The sequence below is a fragment of the Panthera leo genome, chromosome A1 (genome assembly GCF_018350215.1).
Source record: "Panthera leo isolate Ple1 chromosome A1, P.leo_Ple1_pat1.1, whole genome shotgun sequence".
NCBI classification, from domain to species: Eukaryota; Metazoa; Chordata; class Mammalia; order Carnivora; family Felidae; genus Panthera; species Panthera leo.
The window spans coordinates 88,270,096-88,297,257 of record NC_056679.1 but is presented as its reverse complement, the minus strand read 5'-3'; the positions used below and the strand labels follow the sequence as shown (position 1 = coordinate 88,297,257).

At 55.5% G+C, this 27,162-nt stretch overlaps 1 protein-coding gene across 1 annotated transcript in view; it reads left to right on the top strand.

Annotated features, from left to right (window-relative positions):
* Positions 1 to 22,216, top strand: part of WNT3A (Wnt family member 3A) — a 40,857-nt gene extending 18,641 nt beyond the window's left edge. Inside the window, exons 3-4 of the mRNA XM_042905348.1 lie at positions 15,152 to 15,417; positions 21,677 to 22,216. Coding sequence (XP_042761282.1) covers positions 15,152 to 15,417; positions 21,677 to 22,156 — 746 coding nt within the window. The 3' untranslated portion in view covers positions 22,157 to 22,216. The remainder of the gene's footprint in view (positions 1 to 15,151; positions 15,418 to 21,676) is intronic.
* The last annotated feature ends 4,946 nt before the right edge of the window (positions 22,217 to 27,162 follow it).

Below are 27,162 nucleotides of genomic sequence, written 5' to 3'. Positions count from 1 at the left end.
GTTAATTTCCTTTTTCCTATGAAGGACCTGTACTTCCTTGTATCTTTGCATGCCTTGTAACTTTTTGTTGGAATCTGTACCTTGTGATTTTCATAAATGGTCACTCAGGAGATCAAATTATTTCCCCTCCACAGAGTTCAGTGTGCTTATTGTGGGTTGTACTAGCTTGTTTCATTACCGACTCTTCTTTAGCTTGTGGTTTGGCAAAAATTTCCTTTGCCTTGGAGGAAATAAAAAGGGAAACAAAGCGAAGAAAGAATACTCCTCTGGTCTCTGCAGATTGGCTGTGTTGTGCAGGCCTTCAACCTCAGCTAGTCTGCTCACTGCTCTGCCTTAGCCTTCGCTTCCTGCCTGCACTGAGCAGATCAGCACAGGTGGGAGCTGAAGGTCTCTCTTGAGTATGCATTCTGCCCTTGGTTTGCACGTGGGCTTTAGGTCTCCTGGTCCACAGGAGATTTGCAAACCCTTCACTCCCCAAAGCAGCTCTCCCCCACCTTTCCCCCCAGGCGATCAGTATGTCTATTGTTGGCCCCAACTATAAGTTTTTGCTTCACAGGCAGCAGCTTGTTCATTTCATTTTCAGTGTTTTCCAGGAATACCCCCTGCTTAACCACTGTTACATCCCAAGAGAGTTCTGAGGTGGGCATCAGTTTTTCAGGGAACCCCCAGACAGGTCAAATCAGACAAATTCTTCCAGAGAACATCTACTCTCCTCCCTCTGGAACCATCCACCTATGTGGGATCAGTGCATTTGGCCATCTTAAGACCTCTCTTTGCTGAGGGTGGCAGGCTGTGTAACCTTTTCAGAGATACCTTTTCCTGGAGTCAGCATTTGCCTGGTTGCTAACAACCTTGAACCCCTTTTCAGGGCTCTGATGACATTGGCTCTGACAGTTTTTGCTCCACTTTTTTCCATGTTTCTCTGGAGGGTTGGGCCCTGGGAGCTTCTCACTCTGCCATTTTGCTGATGTGACTCCATACCACCTTTTGAGAACTGGCCTCAGAGGCCATGCAGCACTACATTCTGTTGTCAAAGACAGTTACAAAGGCCCACCTGGGTTCTAAGATAGGGGGCACAGACCCCATCCCTCAGTGGCATGTTGAGGTCCCCTAGGGAGAACATCCACCAGTGCAGCTGCCTCTGGTATGCCGAGGAAGGCAGGACAAGAGACATTTGGGCCCTGGGACCACTGGTGTGCATGGATAGCTGAAGGGTTTCCTGAGAGTGCAACCCAACATTCATGGAGGGTTGGTTGTGCTGGATGGCATTTGTTCAAGGGCCTGAGGCTCCATGACTTCAAGTGGCTGTGGCCATGCCCAGGGGCCATGTAGGGGAGGGGGATCACACCATGTGACCTTGACTGGTGAGTCAGCTGGCTTCCTGGAGTGTCAGCGTCCCTGTCTATAAAATGGGAGACTAATTGCCACTCAGCTGACTTCACAGAACTGCTGGTTGGGGTAATTACATGGTCATCCCCATAGGGACAGCTGCTGCCATGTGTGGGAGGAGTCAGGGTCTCAGGACGCTGTGGCGCATCAGCCATGTGGGGGCATGTGTGGTGGGTGGGTGTGCCTATGTGTGCATGAGTATGTACATGTATGTGTGTGTGCATGTGTAAGCACACATGTGTGGTGTGGTTGCCACCCACACAGGTCCTATGGTGTCCTGTGGCCAGGGGTGTTGTGGCCTGAGAAGGCATGTCCAGCAGGTCCCTAGACACCCCCTGGATGGTTCCAGCTGCCCAGGTGAGAAAGAATGTCAGGAAGAAGAGAGGAGCCTGACCTACCTGGAGAAGCTACCCCCTGGGTGGTGGAGGAAGGCAGTGTGAGGCTGGGTCAGACCCCACCAGAAGGTCGGAGAAGGAAATGTAGGTTGACTTCTGGCCTCTATTCTACCCCATACTCTACATGTCTGTTCTCTGCTGGTTCTGTCATACGGTTAGAAAGCTGTGTGAGTCCACCAACTTTGCTCTGCTTTTTCAAGACTGCTCAATTATCCAGGACCCCTTATCATTCTGTATGGATTTCAGGATCAGCTTGTCAATTTCTGCAAAAAAGAAAAAGAAAACACCTCGAATTTTTAAGGATTGGGTTGACTCTGCAGATCGCTCTGGGGAGTATTGCCATTTTGATGTTAAGCCACCCAATCCATGAACATGGAATGTCTCTCCATATACTTAGGTCTCCTTCAGTTTCTTTCAGAGACATGGGGCAGTTTTCAGTGCACAAACCTTACAGTTATTCTGTTTCATTCATTCCAAAGTATTTTACTCTTTTTGATGCTGTTGTAAGTGGAAAAGTTTTCTTAATTTCACCTTTGGGTTATTTGTGGCTGTGCATGGAAAGGGATGATTGGTTTCCAACATCAACCTCATGTTCTGTAACATTGTTGATGGTCTATCCGTTCTGATAGAGGTGTTATGCATTCCATAGGGTTTCCATACCATTTAGTAACAGGAACAGTTTTCCTTCCTGCCCCCAATCTGGATACGCTTTATTTCTTTTTCTTGCTCCTAGCCCTGGCTGGAGCCTCCGGAACAATGTGGGATGGCAGTGAGCAGAATGAGCACCCCGATTTCCTCCTGATCTCAGGGGCAGCTTTCCGTCTTTCACCACTGGGCAACCTGTTCTTAAATGTTAAAGATCCAGGTGTGAGGTTCCTCATTCACACAAAAGAATAGGTAACACAGGAGAGTTTTGCTATGATGCATCTCTCGATTCTCTGAATTCTTCCTGAGTTATGTGTGACAAAAATCACATAGTGATCTATTATCAAGAAGTTTTAAAAATCTGTCAGCTCATGGCTCGGTTGGGTCTGCCTTTCACTGTGGAGAGCAAGGAGTTGGATGTACCTGATCTGCACAGAGCTCCAGGGCCTGGAAGCCTGGGAGGGAGTCCCCTCCTGGGACAAGTTGGGGATGGTGGGTTTAAGGGGGCAGGCAGAGAGGAAGTGAGGATGCCTTGGGAGCACCCATGTGATCCAAGGATCCTGGCCCATTTCCATGCCCCCCCACCCCCAGCGATACATGGACCTGCCTGGTAGACCCCTGGGGTAAGCTGTCATTCTGCTGGGACACAGCATCACTGCCCCCACTGCCCCCCGCGATACATGGACCTGCCTGGGAGATCCATGGGGTAAGCTGTCATTCCTCTGGGATGCAGCATCACCCTCCCTGGCCATGAGCTCTATCCCTTTCAGACATGTGCATACATCAGGTTACATCATTTCAGGGCAAACCCACAACCCACCAGTTATGCTCAGACATGCCTGCAAACTCCTCAGGCAGGGTGGCCTCTGAGGGTCCTTGGCCCCTGCACCCATTCCCCACTGCTCTGCCCTGCATTACCACCACCTCCTCCCCGGCCCTCTCCTTGGGACTTATCCACTCCCCACCCCTTTGGACTGCCGCTACACACAGGCTTTCCTGCCCATGAGACCTGCCTGTGCACCTTGTCCTCACTGCTCCCTGCTCCCTGCAGTCTGAAAGTGGCTCCGTCCTCATGGTCTTCAGCTCCATTTCCTCCTTCACCCTCTGCCCAGGCCCCCACAGCTTCTCCACGTTTCCTGACTCCATCCCCACCATCACTGTCCCAGGACAAGCACCAGGCACTGCAGGGTGCTCTCAGTACACCGTGGGTCCCCCGTCACACACAGCAGATGCCCACACAGCACGCAAGCAGGGAAGACACTGGGGCAGTGCCAAGCACACAGTTGGTGCTACAGAAGGAAGTGCTGAGTGGTTGGGTGGGCTTCCCAGAGGAGGTGTTACCTGAGCTGGAGAAAAGGGGCATGTTTACAGTGCTTTCTAGGGGCATGCTAAGTGTTCGCACATGGAGGGAGGACTTGAATCCAACCCTTATCTGGTGAATGGCGGCTCTGGTCACAAGTGAGGACACTGAGGAGTGGTGCAGGGCCTGGCCAGGACTCCTGAGGACACCCCAGCCTGTGGAGGGGTCTGCAGGGTGCCGAGAATACCTGCCAGGGGTCTGGGATGACAGCAGAGCTCTCTCCAGGGGAGATCAGGCCCCCCAGTGCCCAGGGAGCAGGGACCCAAGAACCACACAAGCCCCTGGCTTCTGGGCTTTAGCCCCAGGGAGCCCCATCCTCACCTGTACCCCCTTGCTTTCTTGAAAGCCTGTGTCCTGGCACCTCTCCTATAAAATGTCCACTTATACCTATGTCTCCCACGTCCCGTCCCACATCCTCTCCCCATGTCCCCTCTTTGTGTCCACTTCCATCCACTGCCCACATCCACTCCCCCATGACCCCCATGTCTCCTGCCCATGTCCACACTCCTTTCTCTGCCCTCTGCTCTCCTGCCCCCTCCCGTCTGCCCCTTCTGCCTCCACCCTTCCTCCATTTCTGCTGCAGGAAAATTGTCTCAGCCCCCAGGCCCTCACCACTTGTCTTTGATGGAAATAGAAAGCCCCCTCTCCCCCTTGCCCTCCACGGGGCTGAGAAATGGCGGAATTCATTGTGGCCACAGAGCTGAATGGCCCTCAAGGAAGGAGCTGCCAGGTGCCCCAGAGAGAGGCCAGCTCTGGGAGGCCATTGTGGAGGCCCCAGCCTGCCTGCCTGACCGCGCCTGCGGTAATCAATCTGATTGGATTAGGGTCAGGGCGACCCTAATCGTGTCAGAGGTCACCCAGGCTTTGTGGCAGGGTCCACGGGACGCCTGGCCACCCCTGCTGAGGCGGCCTCTTGAACAGGGCTTAACGCCGCCCAGCCAGCTGAGGAGAGGGGCCGGGCCCTGTGTGGACGTGTGCGAGCATGTGCATGTGTGTGTGAGCACGTGTGTGCATGCGGGGCTGGGGGCCAGGTGGGCCGGCCGGGCCCCCAAAAGCTGCCTGCACGGAACCTGGGCTTGGGCACTTGAAGTGAGCCCAGGCTGAGCAGAACCGCCCTCTGCTCACCCCAGAAGGGACTTATGTCCTGGGGCAGAAAGCATGTGAAGAATGTCGAGTGCATGGCGGCTATCTGTGCCTCCAGGCAGGCCCCCAGGCACCTGAAGGACCAGCTCTCCTCAGAGAGCTGGCCAACACCTCCTCTTGACCCCCAGGGAGGTGAGGGGGCCATCCCAGGGCTCAGTGTCCCAGCACACAGGCTGGCTGCCAGCCTGAAGGAGGCCCAGCCAGGACGGGCCCCTGGGGGATCTCGGTGGCCACAGTGGCCCAGGTCCAGGCCCGTGGGCTTTCGGGTAGCATGTGACTTTGCAGGGAAAGGGGCCCAGGGGCCTTGATGCCTGTCCCATCAGCACCCCAGCACTGCAGTGCACAGGCATGGTGCAGCCAGGACCCCGAGCCCCAGCTTGCACATCCATTCACTCAGAGCCCCTGTGCCCTGGGGCCGCACTCCCCGGCTCCCCTGGGGTGTCAGGGCCACAGGCGAGCTAGGCCTGGTCCTCTTCATCAGGGAGCAGATGTCCCCAGCAGTACATGGGGAGGGGACTTCACTGCCCATGCAGAGGTGGGCTGACCCTACTGTGGGGTCTGCAGCTGGACCTCACCCACTAGGCAGCTGAGTTGGGGGCGCCTAGGCTGATCCCTGACAGGATCGAGTGGTCAGTTCTCTAGGAGCTTCTGGGCGGGGTCCACAGGTGTCCATCACGTTTTCTGTAAGGACAGTGCCCTTCCCCCGCTGATGCCCACCTTCCTGTTGTCTCCTTGAGGGTCTGGGGATGTGTCCGCCCCGTCCCCAACCGGAGCAGCCCCTCCCCCCCCCTCCCCCGTCAGGCTCCAGCGGGTGGTCCATCCGCGCACTGTGTGTCCAGGCCAGCGCACAGGCACGGGGCCCGGCACAAGCCGCAGGGCCCAGGAGGGGCCTGGGGAAGAGACTGAGGCCCCTGGGGGGCGGGGGGGGGGGGGGGGGGAGACGCGTCCCGAATCCAGGTTGCGACCCCTGACCCGCATCGGAAAGTGTTTCGGTTGGCGGTGGATGGGGGGGAGCCGGCCGGTCTCCGCGGCCTCCCCTGTATATCATTAACTCTGCGCAGCGGGGGCGCGTAGAGGGTCCAGGAGAGACCCCGGCGACGCCCCGCCGCGCCCGGCTCGGAACACAATGTCCCCACGACGAGGACAAGATTAAGCACAAGGCAGAGAGCAATGCTGCGGGCGATTCACACGCCCTCGGAGCGCTGTGTTAAAGCGTGTGAATAGCGCGCTCCCCTCGCGCCGCCGGCCCCTCGGCCGCGCATACCTCCCGGTTGCTATGACTGGCTGGCTATGGCCTAATCGCCGACGAGGGGGAAATTCATATAAAATATCGCGGGCCATTGTGGGCCTAACGCGGCGTGACAGTGGCTCACAAAGCCAGATTCATTAGCCCCAGCAGGTAATCGGGACGCCGGCCGCGCTGCCGGCCGGGCGGTGTCAGGGGCCGCGGCCGCGGCGGGGCGCGGGCACATTCCGCTCTCAGGTGCCCCCTCCTTTGTGCGGCCGCCTTCGCGACACCCCCTCCCGCGGGCCAAGGCCGGTGGGCGTCGTCGGAGGGGCGCACCTGCTGGCCCGGGGCTCTGGCAGGCCTCCCGACCGTCTGGCGGCCCCGCGGAGCCTCAGTCCCCTCCTGGTGCTGGGGCGTCGGTGGGCGGAGGAGGCGCCAGCGCACTCAGTGCTCTGGGGGAGTCTTGGGGGCCCGCGCTGGCCAGAGGGAGGGAGACGGGAGCGTCTGCTGGCCTGTGCCCCCGCTCAGGCGTAGCAGGAGAAGGGCAGGGTACCCTGACCTACCCTTCTGTGTCCTCCCCTCCCCCGGGCCTCACCTGCCAGGTGGGCAGGGCCCTGGGAGGCCCCAGAGAGGGAGAGAGCTCAGTAAGGCCTGCGCCTTGTTTATGCTGGGGGTGCCACATGCACCCCATGTTCTCCCAGATGCTCCAGGCCCTCACCGAGGCTGGGTACCCCCATCCTAGGCTCTGGGAAGGCCCATCAGCTGTGGGCACCATAGATACCACAAGGGATATGCTCTCCTTATCCAGAGCACCGGGAGGACTCATGGTGGGTGAGGCTGGGCAGTGCTGGTATGTAGAATGGGGGTTCACCCCACACACCTGGTGGGAGGAAAGCCGCAGCGGGGTGTGCTCAGGGAGCCTCCTTGCAAGGTGGTCGAGTGCTGGGGCTGAGGACTGGGAACCCCTGCCCTGGCCAGGGCCACTGTGGTTGCAGGCAGTGTCCTGGGGGGCTCCATAGAGACAGGAGAGCCCTCCCCCCACCCCCGCTGCACTCCTCTGCACACATGTGAGCAGCACTAACCTTGGTGCTTTGGGGGTCTTGCCTCAAGGTCAGCCCTGCCCAGGGGAGAAACACAGCCCGGAGTCCCAAAGGGTCTTAGGGAAGTGAGCTCACCTGAGGGAGGGCCCTTCCTCTGCCTCTGGTCAGCCAAGAAAAGTTCTGATAGGCCCTGCAGCTCTCAGGGGCACTCATACCCACCCTGCCCTGGGCCCAGGTCCCTCCCTGCAGCCATCTGACAGGAGACAGACCCCTAAGTCCCAAAGGCTGGTAATCAGGAGCCAGGCTTCATGTGGGGGCCAGACAGAATGTCTGCCGCCCATGCAGGAAGGGGGGATGTCAGAAATCCCCCATATCAGCCCCCTCATGTGCTTCTGATGAGGGAGGTGTCAGAGCCCCCCATATCAGCCCCCCAAGCCCCTCTGATGGGGGAGGTGTCATAGACCTCCATTTTGGCCCCCTCAAGTCCCTCTGATGGGGGATGTCAGAGATCCCCCATATCAGCCCTCTCATGTGCTTCTGATGGGGGAGGTGTCAGAGCCCTGCATATCAGCCCCCAAGTCCCTCTGATGGAGGTGTCAGAGCCCCTGTTTTTAGCCCCCCATGTCCCTCTGATGGGGGGAAAGCATCAAAGCCCCTGTTATTAGCGCCCACCACCCTCCCCCCCCCCCCCCCGCCACTGACGTTCCTCTGATGGGCAAGTATCAGAACCCTCCATGCTAGGCCCCTGCACATCCCTGTTGAGGAGGTGGTATCAGAAATCCCCTCCCCCTTCCCCATGCTCCCTCCCTTCTCCTGGCTGGGTGCCATTTGGGGGCCTCCCTCCACAGGGACAGATGCTGGGTCTGGCCACCATCTTGAGGAGGGGGTGAATTTGCGAGTCATGGAGCCCTAGGGTATAATAGAGCCTGTGGGCTCAACCCAGGGTTTCATCAGAATCACCTGGGGACCCTTTAGAGAAATAGGTGTCCTTCCAAGAACTATGGCCCCGGGCCCACAGGTGTCTGCACTGATACACTGACTGGAGTGACTGGTGCTGGGGCAGCCCCCAGGCCGTCCTCTCTGCAGTGCTTCCTGAGGGGTCCACCCAGGCAGACACAGAATGTTCCAGAAGCTTCACCTCATCCATCAGTGGTCACATCTGAGCCACAGCCCCCTTCCGGGACCTTCTGCTGCCAGAGGTCACATTTGTTTCTTAGAAAAGCCCTCCCAGTGCCCCCTCCGGCTAACAGTCTCATCACAAGAGCATATATGAGTGTCCATATCCTCTCATCCAGTGTAAGCTCCCACAGCCTTCCCCCAGGAGAGGACAGGTGGGCCCAGCCACCTCGAGGCTGCAGCCACAGAAACGGCCTGGTGCAGGAGCCTTACTGGGGGTGCAGGAGCCTCTCCCTCCACCCTGTCTGGGCTCAGCACTCACTACTGTGCAGCCCAGGGCCTGTGGCTGACCCACTCTGAGCCTCTGCATGCTTGGGCTGAAGGAGCCTGCAGAACCTGTGATAGCAGCGGGCAAAGAGGAGTGCCCCTCCTCCTGCCTGAGCCGGTTCTCTCAGCCCCAATAAAAGGATTTGCCAAAGTAAAGGTAGGGTGGCCTGTTGGTCCCTGGTGAAACAGCGCCCCAAGGGGACCTCCCCACAGGAAGGTCTGCTCCAGAACAGAGGCTGCAGCCTTCTTGTCCACTTAAAACATAGTCAATGCTCAATTAACAGTTGCTAACTGCTAGCTACATGGTGAAATGTGCAAGATGAACTTTTTCCAATATAAAGTACTCTGAAAAAACACCCCTTTTTTTCTGTTAAATGTTCTTTCCTGAAATTATGATAGTTAAGCTTGTCTTATCCTCTCATGAAATAGTAAAAGTAACAACACTTGGCAATCCTGATTCAGTCCTCAAATGATCTCTGATACTTGACAAGCCCATGGAACCCAAATCTGGAAGCAAGAATTTGTTAAGTTGCCTAGTTCTAAAGTTCTGAAACCCAGGGAAGCAAAGTAACTGCCGAAGCCAATCTCACAGGTGACACCTAGTGCCCCACTGACCTAGCTGTGATGGAGCCTGTTGGACATCTCTCCCTGCCCTCTGCTAGACACCCACCTCTCATCACATGGGACTCCCTCAGCTGCCCCAGACATTAACCATCCATCTGTCTATATCCATCCACCCATCCATAAATCCATCCATCCATACATCCATCCATCCACCATCCATCCATTCATTAACCATCCTTCCATCCACCCATCCATCCATCCATCCACCCATACATCATCCATCCAATATATATCCCCACCCACTCATCCATCCACATACCCATCCATCCATCCATCCACCCATCCATCCAACCATCTACACACTCATTACCCACCACCCTCCATCCATCCATCCACCCATCCACCCACCCACCCACTCACCCATCCATTCATCTAATATTCATCTGTCCACCATCCATCATCCATCCATCCATCCATCCATCCACTCATCTACCCATCCATCCATCCATCCATCCTTCTACCACCCATCTACCCACCCACCCATTCATCCAGCCAGGCAGCCAGCCACTCACTCACCAGTTAATCTACCCATCCATCCATCCCAAGCCTGCCCCAGAGTTCACACTGCCACTGTGTGTCATTGTTTCTTCTATTCTATTCCTCATAAACTGTAAGATCCCAAAGGCAGGTGACTTAGCACAGCCCAAAGCAAAGAACCTGATCCACAACAGTAGAGTCTCTCACTAAAGGCAGGATTCCCCTGGTTCACCCTCCGCCTTGCCAATGCAGGGATTCCTTCCACTTGATAGTGGGTCATCCAGCTTCTACTTAATTAACGATTAGATGGGTAATTCCTTGAACTTTCAAAAGCCTGGGCTGTTAGAGATCTCATCAGAGAGAGCAGCAATCACTATCTTGCAGATTTCTTACCATGGTTCTTGAGAATGGGCACCTTACATCTTACTCACCTCATATTCCTAGTTCTGAGCCTAGTGTATAGCTTCTTATAGACTCTCAGATCCTGGAGGGGTAAATGGCTGGCTGGCTGGCTGGCTGGATGGATGGAAGGATGGTGGATGGATGGACGGATGGATGGATGGATGGATGGAAGGATGGTGGATAGATGGATGGATGGATGGATGATTTGATGAATAAATTGATGGTGGATGGATGAATAAATGGATGGTGATGGATGGATGGATGTTTTGATGTATGTATACATGGATGCTGGATGGGTGAATAGATGGTTGGATGGATGGATGGATGGATGTCAGATGGATGGATGGATGGATGGTTTGATGGATAAATTGATGGTGGATGGATGGAGGGATGGATGGATAAATGGATGGTGGATGGGTACATGGATAGATAAATGGATGGTGGATGGATACATGGATAGTGGATGGGTGGAAGAATGGATAAATGGATGGATGGATGGATGGATGGATGGATTGATGGATGGATGGTTTGATGGATAAATTGATGGTGGATGGGTGGATGGATGGGTAAATGGATGGTGGATGGATACATGGATAGTGGATGGATGGACGGATGGATGGATGGATGGATGGATAAATGGATAGATGGTAGATGAATGGAAGGAAGAATAGATCACTGATACTTTGCATGAACTCCGTAACTAGTAATGAAACAATGGCAAATTTCTGGCAAAGATGGTTTTCCGCATGGAGGATGCTTAACTCACAGAATGACTTTGCCACTAAATTCCCTTTCTTCTTCCTTTTTCCAACCCTGACCTCACCTCCAAAATTATGATAGTCATTTTTCACATATCTTATACTCTCATGGAAAAGCAACAAGCCTTGGCAGTCCTAATTCAGTCCTCAAATGATCTCTGGTGTTTGACAAGCCTGTGAAATCCGAGTCTGGAAGCAAGATGGGTCTAGTCCTGAAGTTCTGAGACCCAGGGAGGCAGAGCCCATCTCACGGGTGTGAAGAAGAATCCTGGGGCCAGCAGGGCAGTCCTGAGCAGCTCCAAAGGCTCATGCAGGCTCTGTCCCAGGGACTTGGCAAACTGGCAGCATTGGCCCTTTGGCTTCCCTCCCAGGGGCCTACGCCCCCTCTTCTTCTCTTGACCTGCCACAGCCCATTGCCAGTGACAGTGACATGATGGAGGTGTCTCCAATCTCATTCCAAAGATGTGATTCCCTTCCCACGGTGTGATGGCTCCCCTCCCACTCCCTAGCTGCCTCTGTTGTGTAAACAGAAGCAGAAACGTCTGACAAAGCAGCTGTCGGTGGCTAAGAACTTTCCTGTGACTGGGGCGGCTGCCAGGGCTCCAGACCCTGGTTGGAGTCCTCGCTGTGTCCTCCCCACGCACAGCCTCAGGGGAGCCTTGTCCTACCTCCTCCTACTCCAGCCACTAGGCTCATGACCTGTGGAAATCTGATAAAAGCAATGGGCTCTCTATCCAACACACACACACACACACACACACACACACACACACACACACACACACTTTCCGGCATGCCCTGTGATTCCTGCCCCAGTGAAGCCTAATCCCACACCCCTGGGTCAGATGTCCCTGCCACTGTGAGGTGTCACCTGGACATGCTGGCGGTCTTCCTTCTCCATGACCTCAGCATGCCTTTTAACTTTTTCTTTAGAAAGAATTGTAGACATACAGAAATGTGGCAGGAGCAATGTTCAGGGTCCATGTCCGCTCTCAGACATCCCCAGTGCTAGCAAAGCCAGCTGCATCCATCAGCACAAAGATCCGTCCATGATAACTACACTCCCAGGTTTCTCCCATTCTCCCACCCATCTGGGATCCCATCCTGGGTATGCCTGGCCCTGGCCCTTCATGCCCACAAGACTAGGAGGAACCAGGTCAGGCCTCTTGGGTCTATCTGACATTTCCTGATTCTTTGCTGAGAAGGCCTCCATGGTGTCCCTGGAGCATCTTCTCAGGAGGCACATTGCGTCAGCCACCTGTCTGCTGCTGTGGTCCCCGCAGCCCCAACCCCTCAGGTAAGGTGGGGTGGGCCAGGCGTCTGCAAAGTCAGGGCACGGCCGTCCCAAAGTGCTTGGACGCTGTGACTTCCATTTCCAAGCAGACTCTCTTTGCCAGAACAAGCTCTCATGGTTTTCTGGCCATGGGTCTTGTGGCCTCTCCTTAGAGGCTTCCTTTCCTCATGAACAAGTTGGAGGCAGGCTACAAGGTACCGTCAGCCTTCAGGACCTCATGTGTGACGAGCCCCTTCCTTACTGGGTAGGGGAGATTGAGGCCCACAGGGGAGGGAGGCCAGGGCTGGGTCACACAGCCGGCTGGTGAGAGAGCAGGGCAGGACTGAATTCTTCCTCCAAGTTCAAGGGAGACCCCTCCCCCTGCCCTGAGCACGCCCTTCCCCTCAAGTGTGTCTGGTGACCTGGCCCCTCCTGGCCCCTCTGCCTGAGCCTGTTAAGCAGCCACACCCTTGTTCAAGGAAGGTGCAAGGCCCCAGGCTCGCTGGCTCTCTGCTTATCTCAGAGGAGGGGAGGCATGTTCTCCAGGAGGAGCGGTTCTGGCCCCCTGGGCAGGAGCTGGTACCCAGGGCCTGGAGAAGGGCCACCAGGGGGCCCTCAGCCAGCTGGAAGCAGCAAGAGGGCGGAAGGCACCCGGCTGTGTGCACTGAGATCCAGGAATACCTAGGAAACACCTGCCTGGCCCAGCAGCCCACATGGCCCTGCCTGGAGGGCAGGAGCAGCCCCAGGCCTGGGCTCTGGAGGGGTGAGGACCCAAGGAGCCAAGCCCACCCTCAGGGAAGGCAAAACAAAGGCGTGGCTCTGCTGGAGTGCAGGGGCAGAAGGGCAGGGGGTCTACAACCAGAGCACACTGGCCTTTATTCACCGTGCCTTGGGCCCACAGAAGGCCACTCCATGCCTGCCTGAGAACTGCTGGCCGTATTATGGAAGCAAAGTGAGGCCAAGGCATCAAGCATCTGGGGGAGGTGGCCGCTGGCTGGCCGTCGGGAAAAGGGGCAGGGAAGGATGCTGAGTGGGCAGGGGTGGAGATCCAGTCTCACGGCACAGGCCTGTCCAGGGTAGGCTCTGGCCCTGCTGGGCCTCCCGGTACAGCCCAGGGCCCGGCCCTCTGCTTAGACCGGGCCCTCACTCCCCACCCACCATCTACAGGAATTGGAAACCAAAAATGAACGAAACACAGCCCCCCACCTCAGGGAGCTTGCATGCCGGGGAGAGGACTGAGGAGACAGCTACCTGGGCCAGGCACCGACTGGACCGGGATTGCAAGGCCCGTACCCTGAAGAGCAGACAAGGGACAGGGCAGGTGCACGTGACCAGAGGAGCAGTGGAAATAGCCTGAGGGAAGGATGAGGGCTGAGTGTGGGGGAGGCCCGTGTGCAGGTGAAGCAAGGACATAAGGCCAGGAACTCCAAAGGGACCAGGCACAGCCCGTGTGTGCATACGTATGTGCATGTGTGTTTGCCTGCATGGCTGTGCATGCATATGCATGTGCGTGCGTGTGTGTGTGTGTGTGTGTGTGTGTGTGTGTGTGTGTGTGCAACACATGTGGCACATGCATGTGGATGGGGGAAGCTGCAGGCTGGGAGTGTAGGTTCCAACCAGGAGCCTCTGATGGTGCAGCTGGCTGATGCTGAAGGCTGGACTCACAGGGAAGGGGGGGCAGTGCCAGATGAATAAATGTGGGATTTTCAGTGACAGGTGTGCTGGGTGCTGAGTGAGTCTCAGTGTGTGCATGCTCCTGGCTGGAACCCTCACTGCTCCCCTGCCTCCACCTGCCTGGGCTTTGGGGCAGGCAAGCCTGAGGAAGAGTGAGGGGTAGGCTACAGCCTCTGCTGATTCCCCAGGGTGAAGCCCCCACCATCCCCCTCCCAGGACCAAAGTCCCCCCCGCCCATCCCCCTCCCAGGGTAAAGTCCCCCCATCCATCCCCCTCCTGGGACGAAAGCCCCCCTGCCCATCCCCCTCCCAGGACAATGCCCCCCCCATCTGCCTATCCCCCTCCCAAGGTGAAGCCTCCCTGCCCATCCCCCTCCCAGGACCAAAGTCCCCTGGGCACTGATGTGGGTCAGGAGGCAGCAGCATCCCTGTGACAGTGACAGGAGCCATTGGGAGCCCCAGCACCGTCCAGGCCTGCTGCCCAGGATGGATGCGGGGACACAGCAGGGCACACGCCCCATGCCCGGCATGGAAGGCCAGGTCGGGCCCATCCCCACATGCATGTGTATATACTGCAAAACGATCACCAAAATGATTGTCTGGTGACTACGCATCACGCACACCACACGGTTACAGTTGTTTCTCTTTTGACTGGAACATGTAAGACCTCTTAGCAAGTTTCAAGCACACAACACGGTATTGCTGACAAGTCACCGTGTGGTTCATCATGTCCCCGGACTTACTGATTTGGTGCCACAGTTTTCTGTCCATTCACCTGTTGATGGACATTTGGAAGCTTCCAGGCTGAGGCTATTACAAATAAAGTAGCCATGATATTTGCTCCCTGGTCTCTGTGACCACCTCATTTCCTCAAGGGGTGAATACCCAGCTGAGTGGCCTGGTCACCTGGTACGCATAGGGTTGCAAGAAGCCATCAAACTGCTTTCCTAGATGCAGCACCAAGTTCCCCAGCAGTGCACAGGGCTCAGATTCTGCACATCCTCTCCAGCACTGGCTCTGATCTGACCTTCATATTACAGGGGTCCCTGTGGCTCTTCGCGGGGAATGATGTCCAGCATCTCTCCTGGGGCCCGTAGGCCCTCCAAGTACTTTTTCCCAATACCCACCCTCCTCCTTGGGCACAGGGCACCCCTCTCCCCTGCAGCCCTGCCTGGCCTCCAGCACCCATGTCCACCCCAGGTGCCCAGAGCCCTGCCCTGAAAGGGGCGGCGATGCCCAGGGCTCGGCTTCACCACCCCAGCCCTGCCAGGTCCTGCCCACCCTGTTGCCTCTCTCCACAGCCACCCGGGAGTCCGCCTTTGTGCATGCCATTGCCTCTGCCGGCGTGGCCTTTGCCGTGACGCGCTCCTGTGCTGAGGGCTCCGCCACTATCTGTGGCTGCAGCAGCCGCCACCAGGGCTCCCCGGGTGAGGGCTGGAAGTGGGGCGGCTGCAGCGAGGACATCGAGTTCGGTGGCATGGTGTCTCGGGAGTTTGCAGACGCGCGGGAGAACCGGCCAGATGCCCGCTCTGCAATGAACCGCCACAACAATGAGGCTGGACGCCAGGTATGTTGACAGCTCTTGGCTCGTCCTGGGGGAGCATGGGGCAGTGGCTGTGACCATGACCCTGCACACTCTGGGGTGCACAGGGGGTCATCCATCCAGGCCCAGTGAATCCTGGGGGTACAGTGGGGAGGCATCCTACCATGGGCCTGTGGGGTCTGGGGGATGCACTGGGAAACCCCTCTGGCCACATTCCTGAGGCCCCAGAGAAATAGAAGCTTTCTGGGCAGGATGTATGACCTGGTTCCCTGCAGGGTGTGGTTTGGTGGGAGTATTGTGGGAGGGCTGACTGGGGTGGCAAGGCCATCTGAAACAGCCCGGTGCAGTTAAGGCCACTGGAAGGCAGGAGGGATAAGGGTCTGCCCTGCAGGAGTGCCCACAAGTCCAGGGAGGAAGACAGCGAGGCCACTACAGCACAGCGTAGGGAAGTTCTGTGATAAGGAAATGCACATTCTCAAGGTGACTCAGGCACTGCAGAGGGGCCACACTCCAGGCTGGCATCTCAGAAAAAGCCTCCTGCTGGCAGTAGCACTGAGAGGAGATGTGCAAAGTAACCAGCAGTTATCTAGGTTGGGGGAAGGCCAGGAGACCCTCAGGCAGCCCACAGTATAGGACAGGACTGCAAGTGAGGTTGTCTGGAAGAACAGAACACGGAAAGCAGAGGAGGGACAGAGAAACAGGGACCAAGCCGTGAAGGGCTCTGTGAGCCCTGTTCAAAAGAACTGGGCCCGAAGGACTGACTGCCTATGCGAGGGGATCCATGTGGAGACCTGGAGGGCTCCAGCAGATTGAGCAGCACAAAGATGGTGCTGGCCTTGGAACCAGCGGCTTCACCTGCCAGCAACAGAAAACAAGATGAGTGACTCATCTTCGTGTTGGGCACAAAGCACCCCGTCAGATGTGAAAGTGCCCTGTTAAAAGCATAGGAAGCCCACTAGTATACAGTCCCCTGACTTATCCCAAGGACAATGAGTCCAGTGCAGGCAAAAAATAGTCTCTTTTCAATAAATGGTGCTCAGTGAATTGAATAACGATATGGTGGAAAAAATTAACCTGACTCCTACTTCGCACCATATAGAAAGCCAATTACAAACCCAAATGCAAAAGGTAAAACAAAATGAAACAAAAATGTTAGGAAGAAAACATGAAAGAACATCTCTGTGACCTTGGAGTAGGCAAAGATTTCTTTTTTCTTTCTTTTTTTTTTAAGTTTATTTTCTTTGAGAGAAAGAGACAGAGAGTGTGTGGGGGAGGGGCAGAAGGAGAGGGAGAGATAGAATCTCAAGCAGGCTCCATGCTGTCAGCGCAGAGCCCAACATGGGGCTCAATCCCAGAAACCATGAGATCATGACCTGACCCAAGATCAAGACTCAGACACTTAATCGACTGAGCCCCAAAGGGGCTCATCAAGGGTGCTATCTCTAGGACATCACTCCTCAGTTTAGCCTGGGATCCTGAGGACTAAAGGCAAACCAGAAGTAGCCCAGCCCTTGTACACATGTGCAGGCTAGAAAAATCCCAAGATCTGAGAACAAATTATGGTGATTCCAAATTGCTGGTTTTCCCATGCACCTGGAAAAAGGCAGACAAATCCTCTTTGGAGGATGATAACCTTATTCAATGTTTAAAAAATGTTACTACAAATAATTTTTCAACCACAGTGTCCAGCACATAATCAAAGATAACCTATCACATAAGCTGGTGACAGAATGAGTGATCATCAGCAAAAATCACAGAAATGAGTCCACAGGGACTCCAGATACTACAATTACGAGACACAGATTGTGAAAAAATATACATGCTTATTTAGGTTTACAAAGCCAAAATGCGAGTCTGAATGTTTCAGCAGAGAACTGGAAACTATAAAAAGCGTAGAATATATTTAGGAAACAATTACATCACAATTGTAGAACTGAAAGATGTATGAGAAATCCCAGTGAAAGACAACAAAGTGAACATAAGCATTTCCCTCTGCAACCTCCCAGAACCCCACTAAAATGATAACAAATGAATGACATAACATATAAATTAATGATAACTCCTGAAAACGTGGAAAGCAGTACCTAACAATGGCAGCCAGAGTTTGCAAACTGAGAAGCAGATCCATGAATAACTGGGTCTTAGGAGAAAGCAGAATCTTAAACCAGTAGAGGAGAACTCTGACAGCCAACCCAGGAACTACTAGTAACAGGTGCCTTGAAAAGTATAGACAAATACTGGGTCTAAAAACAGGAAATGGATTGATCATCTATTTTAAAAGCAATTCGGAACCCACCAGGTTTTCTGTCCATCTCCTTACATCCAGGAAACACCCGTCCTTTACAATGGCAGAAGTCTGGGTATGTAGTCTCTGAAAAGGGCAAAGCACAGTGTGTCTGGACTGAGGGACACCAAGCACAGCCTGGTTTCCCAAGTGAAAGTAGTCCCCATCTACACATGCATTTCTCTTCCTAGTCTCCATATGCCACGGTGAAGCTTGACCCTCCAGACAGGAGTAGAAGATTCTCCCCTGGGAATTGGACCAACCCAAGAGGAGACTTAAAGATACCTACCTGGGACTCCCCCATGGTCACAGCCAGGTCACTCTGTAGTGAGGGCCCATCCTGACAAGTCTCCACCAAGCACATGAGCTTCCAACAAGATGTTTAGTGTCCTGCTTTTATTTATTTTATTTTTTAATGTCTATTTATTTTTGAGAAAGAGAGAGACAGAGCATGAGTGGGGGAGGGCAGAGAAAGAGGGAGACAAAAAATCCAAAGCAGGCTCCAGGCTCTGAGCTGTCAGCACAGAGCCCAACATGGGGCTTGAACACACAAGCTGTGATCATGACTTGAGCCAAATCAGGTGCTTAACCAACTAAGCCACCTAGGGGCCCCTGGTATCCTGCTTTTAAATATGAGCAGACATCCAAGGATCACAGGACATCTGAGGAAGGCCTCCTGCAACCACAAAGTTAAAGACCAAAACAAACAAAAACAAAACTTATGGGAAAGAGACATTGTAAAGAGAGATGAAAACTTCAAAACTACCACTATTTCAGGCACCTGGCTGGCTCAGTTGGTAAAGCATGCAACTCTTAATCTCAGGGTCATGAGTCCGAGCTCCATGTTGGGTGAGAAGATTATATATTTTCTATTTAACTTATTTTTTTTAATTTACATCCAAGTTAGTTAGCATATAGCGCAATAGTGATTTCAGGAGTAGATTCCTTAATGCCCCTTACCCGTTTAGCCCATCCCCCCCACAACCCCTCAAGTAACCCTCTATTTATTCTCCATATTTAAGAGTCTCTTATGTTTTGTCCCCCTCCCTGTTTTTATATTTTAAAAATTAAAAAAAAAAATTGAAACAATTTTAGGGACACCTGGGTGGCTCAGTCGGTTAAGTGTCTGACTCTTGATTTTGGCTCAGGTCATGATCTCAGGATCATGTTGTAGGATTGAGCCCTGAGTCAGCCTCTACACTGAACATGGAGCCTGCTTGGCATTCTCTCTCTCCCTCTCTCTCTGCCCCTCCCTCACTTGCACTCTCTCTCTCTTTCTCCTAATAAATAAATAAACACTGTTTTGAAAAAGAAAGAAAAGAGTTAAAAAAAAAAAAAACCACTATACCCAGAGATATAAAATACTGTTCCATAAAATTGGAACAGGATGTTAAATTAAAAGAATATTCAGAGAAGGAAAAAATGCCACTAGAAATTGAAAGTAGGATAGCAGAAACAAATCTCCCAGCATAAAGGTTGGCAGATACTTGAGACACTCTTCTATAAAGTAGAGGAAAATAACAAAGAGATGGAAAATAGGAAAGAATGGAGAATATGAAGGTTCTGTCAGAGACAGTCAATGGTGAACATGAAGAAGAAATCAGCAAAGAAGGCAGGAAGGTTCCCAGGACTGAAGATCACAAGTTTCAGACCAAACAGCCCAAATAAGTGACTGGCATATGAAAGAGGAGACCCATACCAAGACCTAGCATTATGAAGTTCACAGCCCATGACAGAGAAGCCCTCCAAGTCTTGGGTTTCATGCAAAGGATTGGGAATCAAAATGGCATCGGAATTTCCAAGAACAACAATGAAAGCTGGAATAAAAATGGAGTGCTGCTTTCAGAGTTCGGAAGGGAAATAATATTGTAAACCAAGAATTTTATACCCAGCTAAACCATCCTGTCAACTTTTCAAGTAGAAAAAACTGTGTTTTCAGACATGCACATTTCACAAAATTTACCAGAAAGTCTCTCAAAGAGATGTCTCCGAGAAGGTGAAATCTTAGAATACATGATATGTTTGAACATCTTGAAGAGAATATTTACACAGTTTGGGGAAAATCTGAGTCTGAATCCGTGATAAGTACATTAAAAACAGCAACAAGAAAGTTTTGTAGGAAAGAAAAAGTAATCATGCCCTACAACAGGGCTCAGCTGAGTATGACATTGAACACAGTTCCAATAGCATCAGCACTCGATATCCATGTAACTGGATTCTGCTTTAGTTTTTTGGGGTGGAGAGGGCTGGGGAGATGTGCATTGGCACGTTTGGGTTGATGATAAAGAGCTGGCTTCCCACCCTCCATGGTGAGAGGGGAGACATTGCCGAACCCCCCAAACTCAAGGAGTAGCAAGCAAACATTCTATTAGAGATGCAAGATGCACAAGTTGTTGCCTTGGCCGGTCAGTCAGGTGCTGTGTGTGCATGGTCGTGGGAGCAAGTCTCAGGAACTCTTGGTCTCTTTAAAGTATATGCATGTATAACTTTGACAAAAGTAAAATTAAAGAGACTGAAGAGGTCTCTGGAGAAAAGAAGAAAATGGAGATGAAACAGAAATTAACTGAGGGGAGGGATGCAGTCATTACAGATACCCCCGGAAAGGGCCAGTATGAGAGGGAAGTGTAGGTGAGGGGGACGGGGTGCAGGCAGCATCTGGACACAGAGCTCACCTTACACTGCCCAACAGGAATATAACGGGACTCATGTACAGACACAGAGCCCACCCTACACTGTCCAACAGGAGTATAACAGGACTCACGTATGGACACAGAGCCCACCTTACACTGTCCAACAGGAGTATGATGGGACTCACATACATACTTATGCATTTTCTAGTAGCCACATTTAAAGAGGAAACAAGTGGCATTAGTTTTACCATGAAATTTTATTAAGGCCAGTATATCAACCAACGTGTTATCAGTGCCATAATGGTCACAATCGATATTAAAATAGTGAAGGGGATATTTTATGTACTTTTCTTGCATGAAGCCTGGGGACTCTGTGCAAGCCAGCATCTGGTTTGTACATACAGCACACCACACTGTGGACTGGCCACATCTCAAGGGCTCACAGGTGGCAGGTGCCCACCACAGTGGGCAGTGCAACCTTAGTTCGGATTGAGTCACAGGCCCCTTCACCCCCAATCCCATCCCTTCCCTCAAAGAGAGAAGGAAAGAGGAGCACCTGGGTGGCTCAGTTGGTTAAGTAAGCCACTCTTTGTTTTGGCTCAGGTCATAATCTCATGGTTGGTGAGTTCAAGCCCCACATGGGGCTGTACACTGACAGTGTGGAGCCAGCTTGGGATCTCTCTCTCCCTCTCTCTGCCCCCTCCCCTGTTCATTCTCTCTGTCTCTCAAAATAAATAAATACACTTAAAAATTTTTTAATAAAAATAAAAAGAGAGAAGGAAAGAAACACATTCCTCAAGACCCCAAGATCCCCCAGCCTTGTCTCTCTGCACTACCTCCCTCCTCTTCCTATTCCCTTACAGCCCCATAAATCCAGTTTTCTGGGCCCTGAAGGGGCTCTGCTCAAGCCACCCCCATTATCCGTGCTCAGTTCAGCCCCCAGCTTTGCCACCAGGCCTTGTACACGTCCTCTGGGCTGCGGTTTTGGGTTCTCCAGGTCAGAATTAATGTCCTCCCTCCTGTATGCCTGAACCTGATCATTACTGTCCGTCCCTTCCCTCCCTCCCTCCCCCAGTCATAAGACACAGCCAAGGAGAGAGGTGAAGCTGTCAGGCACCGGAGGTGCCCTCCGGTGATCTTGGGTCGGCCAGGGGAGGCATTGGCTCAAGAGGTGGCACTGGTGACGCATGGAGAGGGGACTTTATGGAACAGACAGGTTGCATTGAGTTTGCCAGGAGAACATGGGGCGGGGGGACCACAGGCCAAGAGCACAGCCCCGGGGAAGGTGGGGAGAGCCCCCCCCCCCCACCCCGCACATACTAGCTGCACTGGGCGGGCCCTGATGCCCCTCATTGGCGCGCTCCTGCAGGCCATCGCCAGCCACATGCACCTCAAGTGCAAGTGTCACGGGCTGTCGGGCAGCTGCGAGGTGAAGACCTGCTGGTGGTCGCAGCCCGACTTCCGCGCCATTGGCGACTTCCTCAAAGACAAGTACGACAGCGCCTCGGAGATGGTGGTGGAGAAGCACCGCGAGTCGCGCGGGTGGGTGGAGACCCTGCGGCCGCGCTACACCTACTTCAAGGTGCCCACGGACCGCGACCTAGTCTACTACGAGGCCTCGCCCAACTTCTGCGAGCCCAACCCCGAGACCGGCTCGTTCGGTACCCGCGACCGCACCTGCAACGTGAGCTCGCACGGCATCGACGGCTGCGACCTGCTGTGCTGCGGCCGCGGCCACAACGCGCGCACCGAGAGGCGCCGCGAGAAGTGCCACTGCGTCTTCCACTGGTGTTGCTATGTGAGCTGCCAGGAGTGCTCGCGTGTCTACGACGTGCACACCTGCAAGTAGCGCGCCCGCCCAGCGTGCGGCTCCTGCAGGGGGCGGGCTGCTCCCTGGATAGGGCGAGGGCGGGGCTCCTGTCTGGGGGCGGGGCTCCCATCTGGGAGTCCCGGATGGGGGAGGACTCTTCCCCGGATAGGTCGGGGGCGGGCTCCTCTCTGGGGGCGGTCTCCTCCCCGGATAGGGTGTTGCGGGTGGGGATTGGGCTCCTGAATCGGGAGGACTCCTGCCTGGATAGGGGTGGGCCCCCAACTGAGAGTTCTGAATGGAGGCGGGCTTCTTCCCGGATAGGGCGGGGGCGGGGCTCCAATCTGGATAGGGCAGGGCTCCCAACTAGGGCTCGTGGATGGGTGCTGGACCTTCCCCGCCCTGTCCCTAGTAGGGCGGAAATGAGGCTCCCTGGGAGGGGACTGGGCCGCCCTACAAGAGCAGATTTCCTCCCTGAATGGGGCAGGGCTCCTCTCTGGGGGCGGGCCTCCGAGTGGGGCTCCTGGATGGGGGTGGGCTCCTCCCTAGAAGGGCGGAAATAGGGACCCCTGAATAGGGGCGGGGTCCTCCGACTGGTTCTGGTTTCTTCCTTCGATGGGGCGGGGCTTCTCTCGGGAGGCGGGGCCCCAGGACTGGGACTCCCCTGGATGGGATCAGGGTAACCTGTGGTAGGGCAAGGGTGAGGTTCCTGAGTGGGGTGGGGTTCTTCTACACAGGTGCGGGCTTTCTGGATGGGGACGGGGCGGGGTGGAGCTATCCCTGGAAGGGCGGGGTCCGTGGGTGGAGCTACCGGGTGGGGAGGGGTCATCTCTGGGGGCGGGGCTCCCGTGCTGCCCCCCTCCTCCCCACCGGCCTACCTGTAAGGTTCCGCTACACCTCGCCCGAGAGAGGAGCAGCTTCTCAGGGCAGAACTAGCCGCGGGAACCCCGTGGGGTGGCATCCGGCCCTCCCACCCCTTCCTATGGGCCCTGGAGTCCACCCTCCAAGTCTGGTGCTCTGCAACAATTCAGGCGACTGGAGGTCTTATGACACCCCTCCCTCACCCTGGCATCTGCCACAGCTCGCAACCAGGAACCTACCGGGAAGACGCTCACCCTACTGAGCCCCAAGAACTGGGGAAAAGACAAGGAGTCCTGTAGCAGAGGGGCCTGGCCCGCGAGGCCTAGCTGTGCCCTGGCTGCTATGTGCTCCTGCCTCAGACCGCCCCCCGGGCCATCTTCCCAGGAACCCTGGCTGCAGTCAGACCTGATGAGCTGGGACCTCTACTATGCAGACTGCCTGGCCCACCGTCCTCCCTGTCCTCACATCTCACATCCACCGGAGAGGAGCAAAGCTGGAACTGGAAACTTCCAGCCCCACCCTGTCTCCCTCTGAGTTTCTGGACCTCACTGCACCTCCCTGGTCCACTGCCCTTGTAAGAGGAAGGCAGGAAGGGGGCCAGACCGCCCCAGCAACTCATCTCTGCTGCCGTCCAGCCCCTGCCCTGCCAGACTCCATACCCTGCCTCAGATGCTCACTTGGATTTGGGCTGCGTTGTTTGGGAGTTTTGAGGAGGATGGGTCCACACCCATGCCGCAGGAAAAGGACCCACAGCCCCCAGAAGGGTGGTCTTCCTTCCCCTTGCCCACCCCCCCCACCCCCCGCCGTGGCCAGGACTGACCCCAGCTCCTGCTGCTGTGTGCCTGACCTGGCTGCCACTGGCCATTGTTCTGGAGCCTCCCCCTGACTCATCTGCCCTGCCTGGGAACCAGAGGCTGATGGACCCTTGGCCACTACCCACAGGGACCTCCCACCAGGAGACCTGTCCCCACCCAGCCTCTGCCACTGTGAAATGTGCCCCAGCCCCTGGCCCTGAGGGCCCGCACCCAGGCAAGGTGCCCGGCACACCTCTGGGGACACAACCTCCCTCTGCCTTGAATTGTGCATTTTTTATTTTAATTTTATTTCCGATGCTGCTATATCCACCATACACTGGAGCTAGACAAACAGATGTGTTGTTGTTGTTGTCGGTTTCCTTTTCTTTCTATGAAAGAAACTATTTTAGTCATAGCTTGTGAGTTTCCAACCATGGGGAAAGTAAAAAACAAACAAAAAAAAAAAAAGAAGAAGAACTAAATGAGCCTGGATTGTACTGGATTTTTGGCAATGGGTTGGCGAGGCACAGGGGCTGGATTGGAGGTGGTCCTCTGGGAGGGGAGATGTCTGAAGGCCATGACAGAGGAGCGTGCCTCAGGGACCCCTGGGGCCTCTGCTGTGGCCTCCACAGGCCGGAAGTCCAGGACAAGGAAGAGGGATGGCCACCAAGGAAAAGAGGCGGCCCTGAGTCCTGGGGCAGGGCAGACTGCAGACAGATGGAAGGGGTGCAGAGGGGTGGGGAAGGCCTGCCTGCCTCCGGGGATGTGCCGTGCAGCGGGAAGACCTCACACAAATCAGTGGTGCCGTGGGCCTTTCCCCAGGTCAACTGTAAGCCCCACATGTCCCCAAATATCCACAGTACGCTTCACTCAGTGAACATTCCTGGAGGTCCACATCATGGCCCAGTCACAGGGTTTTCCAGCAGCCTGGCCTGGCTGGGAGGCAAGAAAGACCACCTCAATTCAAGACTCGCCAGCTGAGACAGAGCCTGAAAATCAGGGTGCCTCTCTTGGGCCTGGCCTCTCCTGCCTCTGGCCAAGGCCAACTTAGACACCACAGCTCACCTGGCTGGAATCCAGCCTGGAGGCCATGAGGAACATCTCCTGCTGGCAGAGAGCCACTGCACGAGGCCCGGATCCCCCAGGGGCCCCCACCTGTTCATGTCCACGTCAGGCCAGGGGCCAGAGCTGACCCTGGGTGCCTGGCCTCCCCTCTGTGGCAGGACATAGCTCAAGTGTGCAAGGCTTGGCAGGGGTCAGCATCTTCTAAGTGTATGGTGGGCTGCATCCCAGCACCATGCTCAAGACCTGGGGATGAGGATGGGGTGACCCTGCCTTTGGGGCCCCCTACCCTCCTTTCAGGCCAGGCAGGGAGAGCCCCAGGGTAAGCAAGGCATCCTTCTGGACAGAGTCCCACTTGGTCTCTCCGTGGCTATTGCCCACCCACGTCCACTCTACTCGGGGTATGTGGGGTCTGCAGGGTTGAGCAGCAGTGGGGGCTGGGGCTTTCCCAAGGCCACACATTTACCTCTCCAAGCCAGGTGCAGGATCCCTCTTCCTGTCTCTGCCCTACTGTGCCCCATTTGTGTGCTGTGCCAGACCAATGCACAGGGAGGGAAAAAGCAGAGGGGTCAGGGGTGGGGGCACAGGCTGGGATGGGTGAGGGATGGGAGAGAGATGATAGGAAGCTAAGAGCTGAAGACCCAGCCCCCACCCTCTTAGAGGTCAGGCCCAGCACAGCCACCCTGCAGGGGCCATTTGCTGGAAGGGAGGGGGCTGGGGCAGGCTGGAGGAGGCCTCACCAGGGCAGACGGAGAGAAGCCCTGTGCCCGCCAGCTCAGTATCCGGAGTGTCTGGGCCCCAGGGCATCCCTGAGGGCACAGGGGCGAAGAGCTGTTCTCTGCAGAAAGGCCACAGCTGGCTGGACAGGGGCCCTGGACAGGGATGCGTAGACCCAGGGAAGGCAGGGGATCCTGGACAAGGTGGGGGTGCAGATCAAGGGCAGGAAGGCGGTCCCAGACAAGGGGGTGCAGACCCAGGGCAGGCAGGGGATCCCAGATAGGAAGGTACAGACCCAGGGCAGGAAGGGGTTCTGGACAAGGGGGTGCTGACCCAGGGCAGGCAAGGGTACAGACACAGGAAGGTACAGACACAGGGCAGGAAGGGGATCTCAGACAAGGGGATGCAGACCCAGGGCAGGAAGGGGATTCTGGACAGGGATTCACAGACCCAGGGCAGGCAGGAGTAAGCAATCCAACAGAGCCCTGTAGGATTAGAGGGAGGGCCATTAGAGATATGCTGGGGGTGAGGAGTCATGGCCTTATCCCATAGGACAGAACCTATGGGGCCAGGCGGGGCAGTGGGGCAGGACACAGACCCTGCCCTGAACTCCCAGTACCCCTCCCACCACACCTCACTGGGCTGGCCCTCCCATGTCCCACCCCAAGGCTATGGCCTCCTGCTGGCTGTGCTGCCACCAGGTGTACTGCAGGCTGGGTTGCCCCTGCTCCAGGGCTGCAGCTGACCACTGGGGATCCCCAGCTGGGGCCCCCGGGGGTCCCCTGGGCCAGGTGGGCTGTAGGCCGATGCTCTAATAAGAAGGAGCCAGTGATTAAGTGCACAGGGCCCAGGCCGAGGCAGGAGCACAGGCAGCCAGCCTCCTCCACAGGGTGAGTCCAGAGCAGGGGAGTCTGAACGCAGCCCGAAGGCCATCCTGGGCTATAAAGCTGGATCAGACACTCGGCACAGTGTCAGGCCTGGAGGTAGGGGGTGACAGGTGCCCTTCTCCAGCCACCCTTGGGCTCCATCCACCACACACAGACAGCGTGGCCACACAGCACCTCTGAGTCAGGGCCCAGGCAGGAGCCGCCCTAATTGGCACCTGCTGGGTATCAGGTGCTGGGGGCTCCACAGATGAAAGGGTTGGAGAGGCGGGTGGGGTGGGGGGCAATGCGTGGGCATGGCCACAAGGTCACAAGGGACAATGCAGGGGCAGGGCCACCCTCAGGGGTCGGCCAGACCAGGCTCTGTTCCCCGGGGACCCAGAGAGGGCAAGGTGCTGACCTGAGGACACACAACATATCAGGGACCTGGGCAGGCTCTGGCCTCTGGGTGCTGAGTGTGAGTCCCCCTTGTAGGCCTGGGAGCAAGACCACCGTGGAGATGGTCTCAGCTCTCCCTGGCTCCAGGGCAGAGAGAGGAGGAGCCCACCAGAAGGGGGCCAGGATGGGCTGACCCTGCCCCAAGGGGCCGCAGAGCAGGCCTGGTGTTTGGGCGAGGGGGGTGGGGAAGAAGAGCCTGAGTGAATGAGGAGGCAAAACCCTCAACTCTACTAGCTGGCCTCAGTTTCCCTCCAGTGCAAGAGGAAGTGGGATGAGGGGGTTTCCCCAGGGC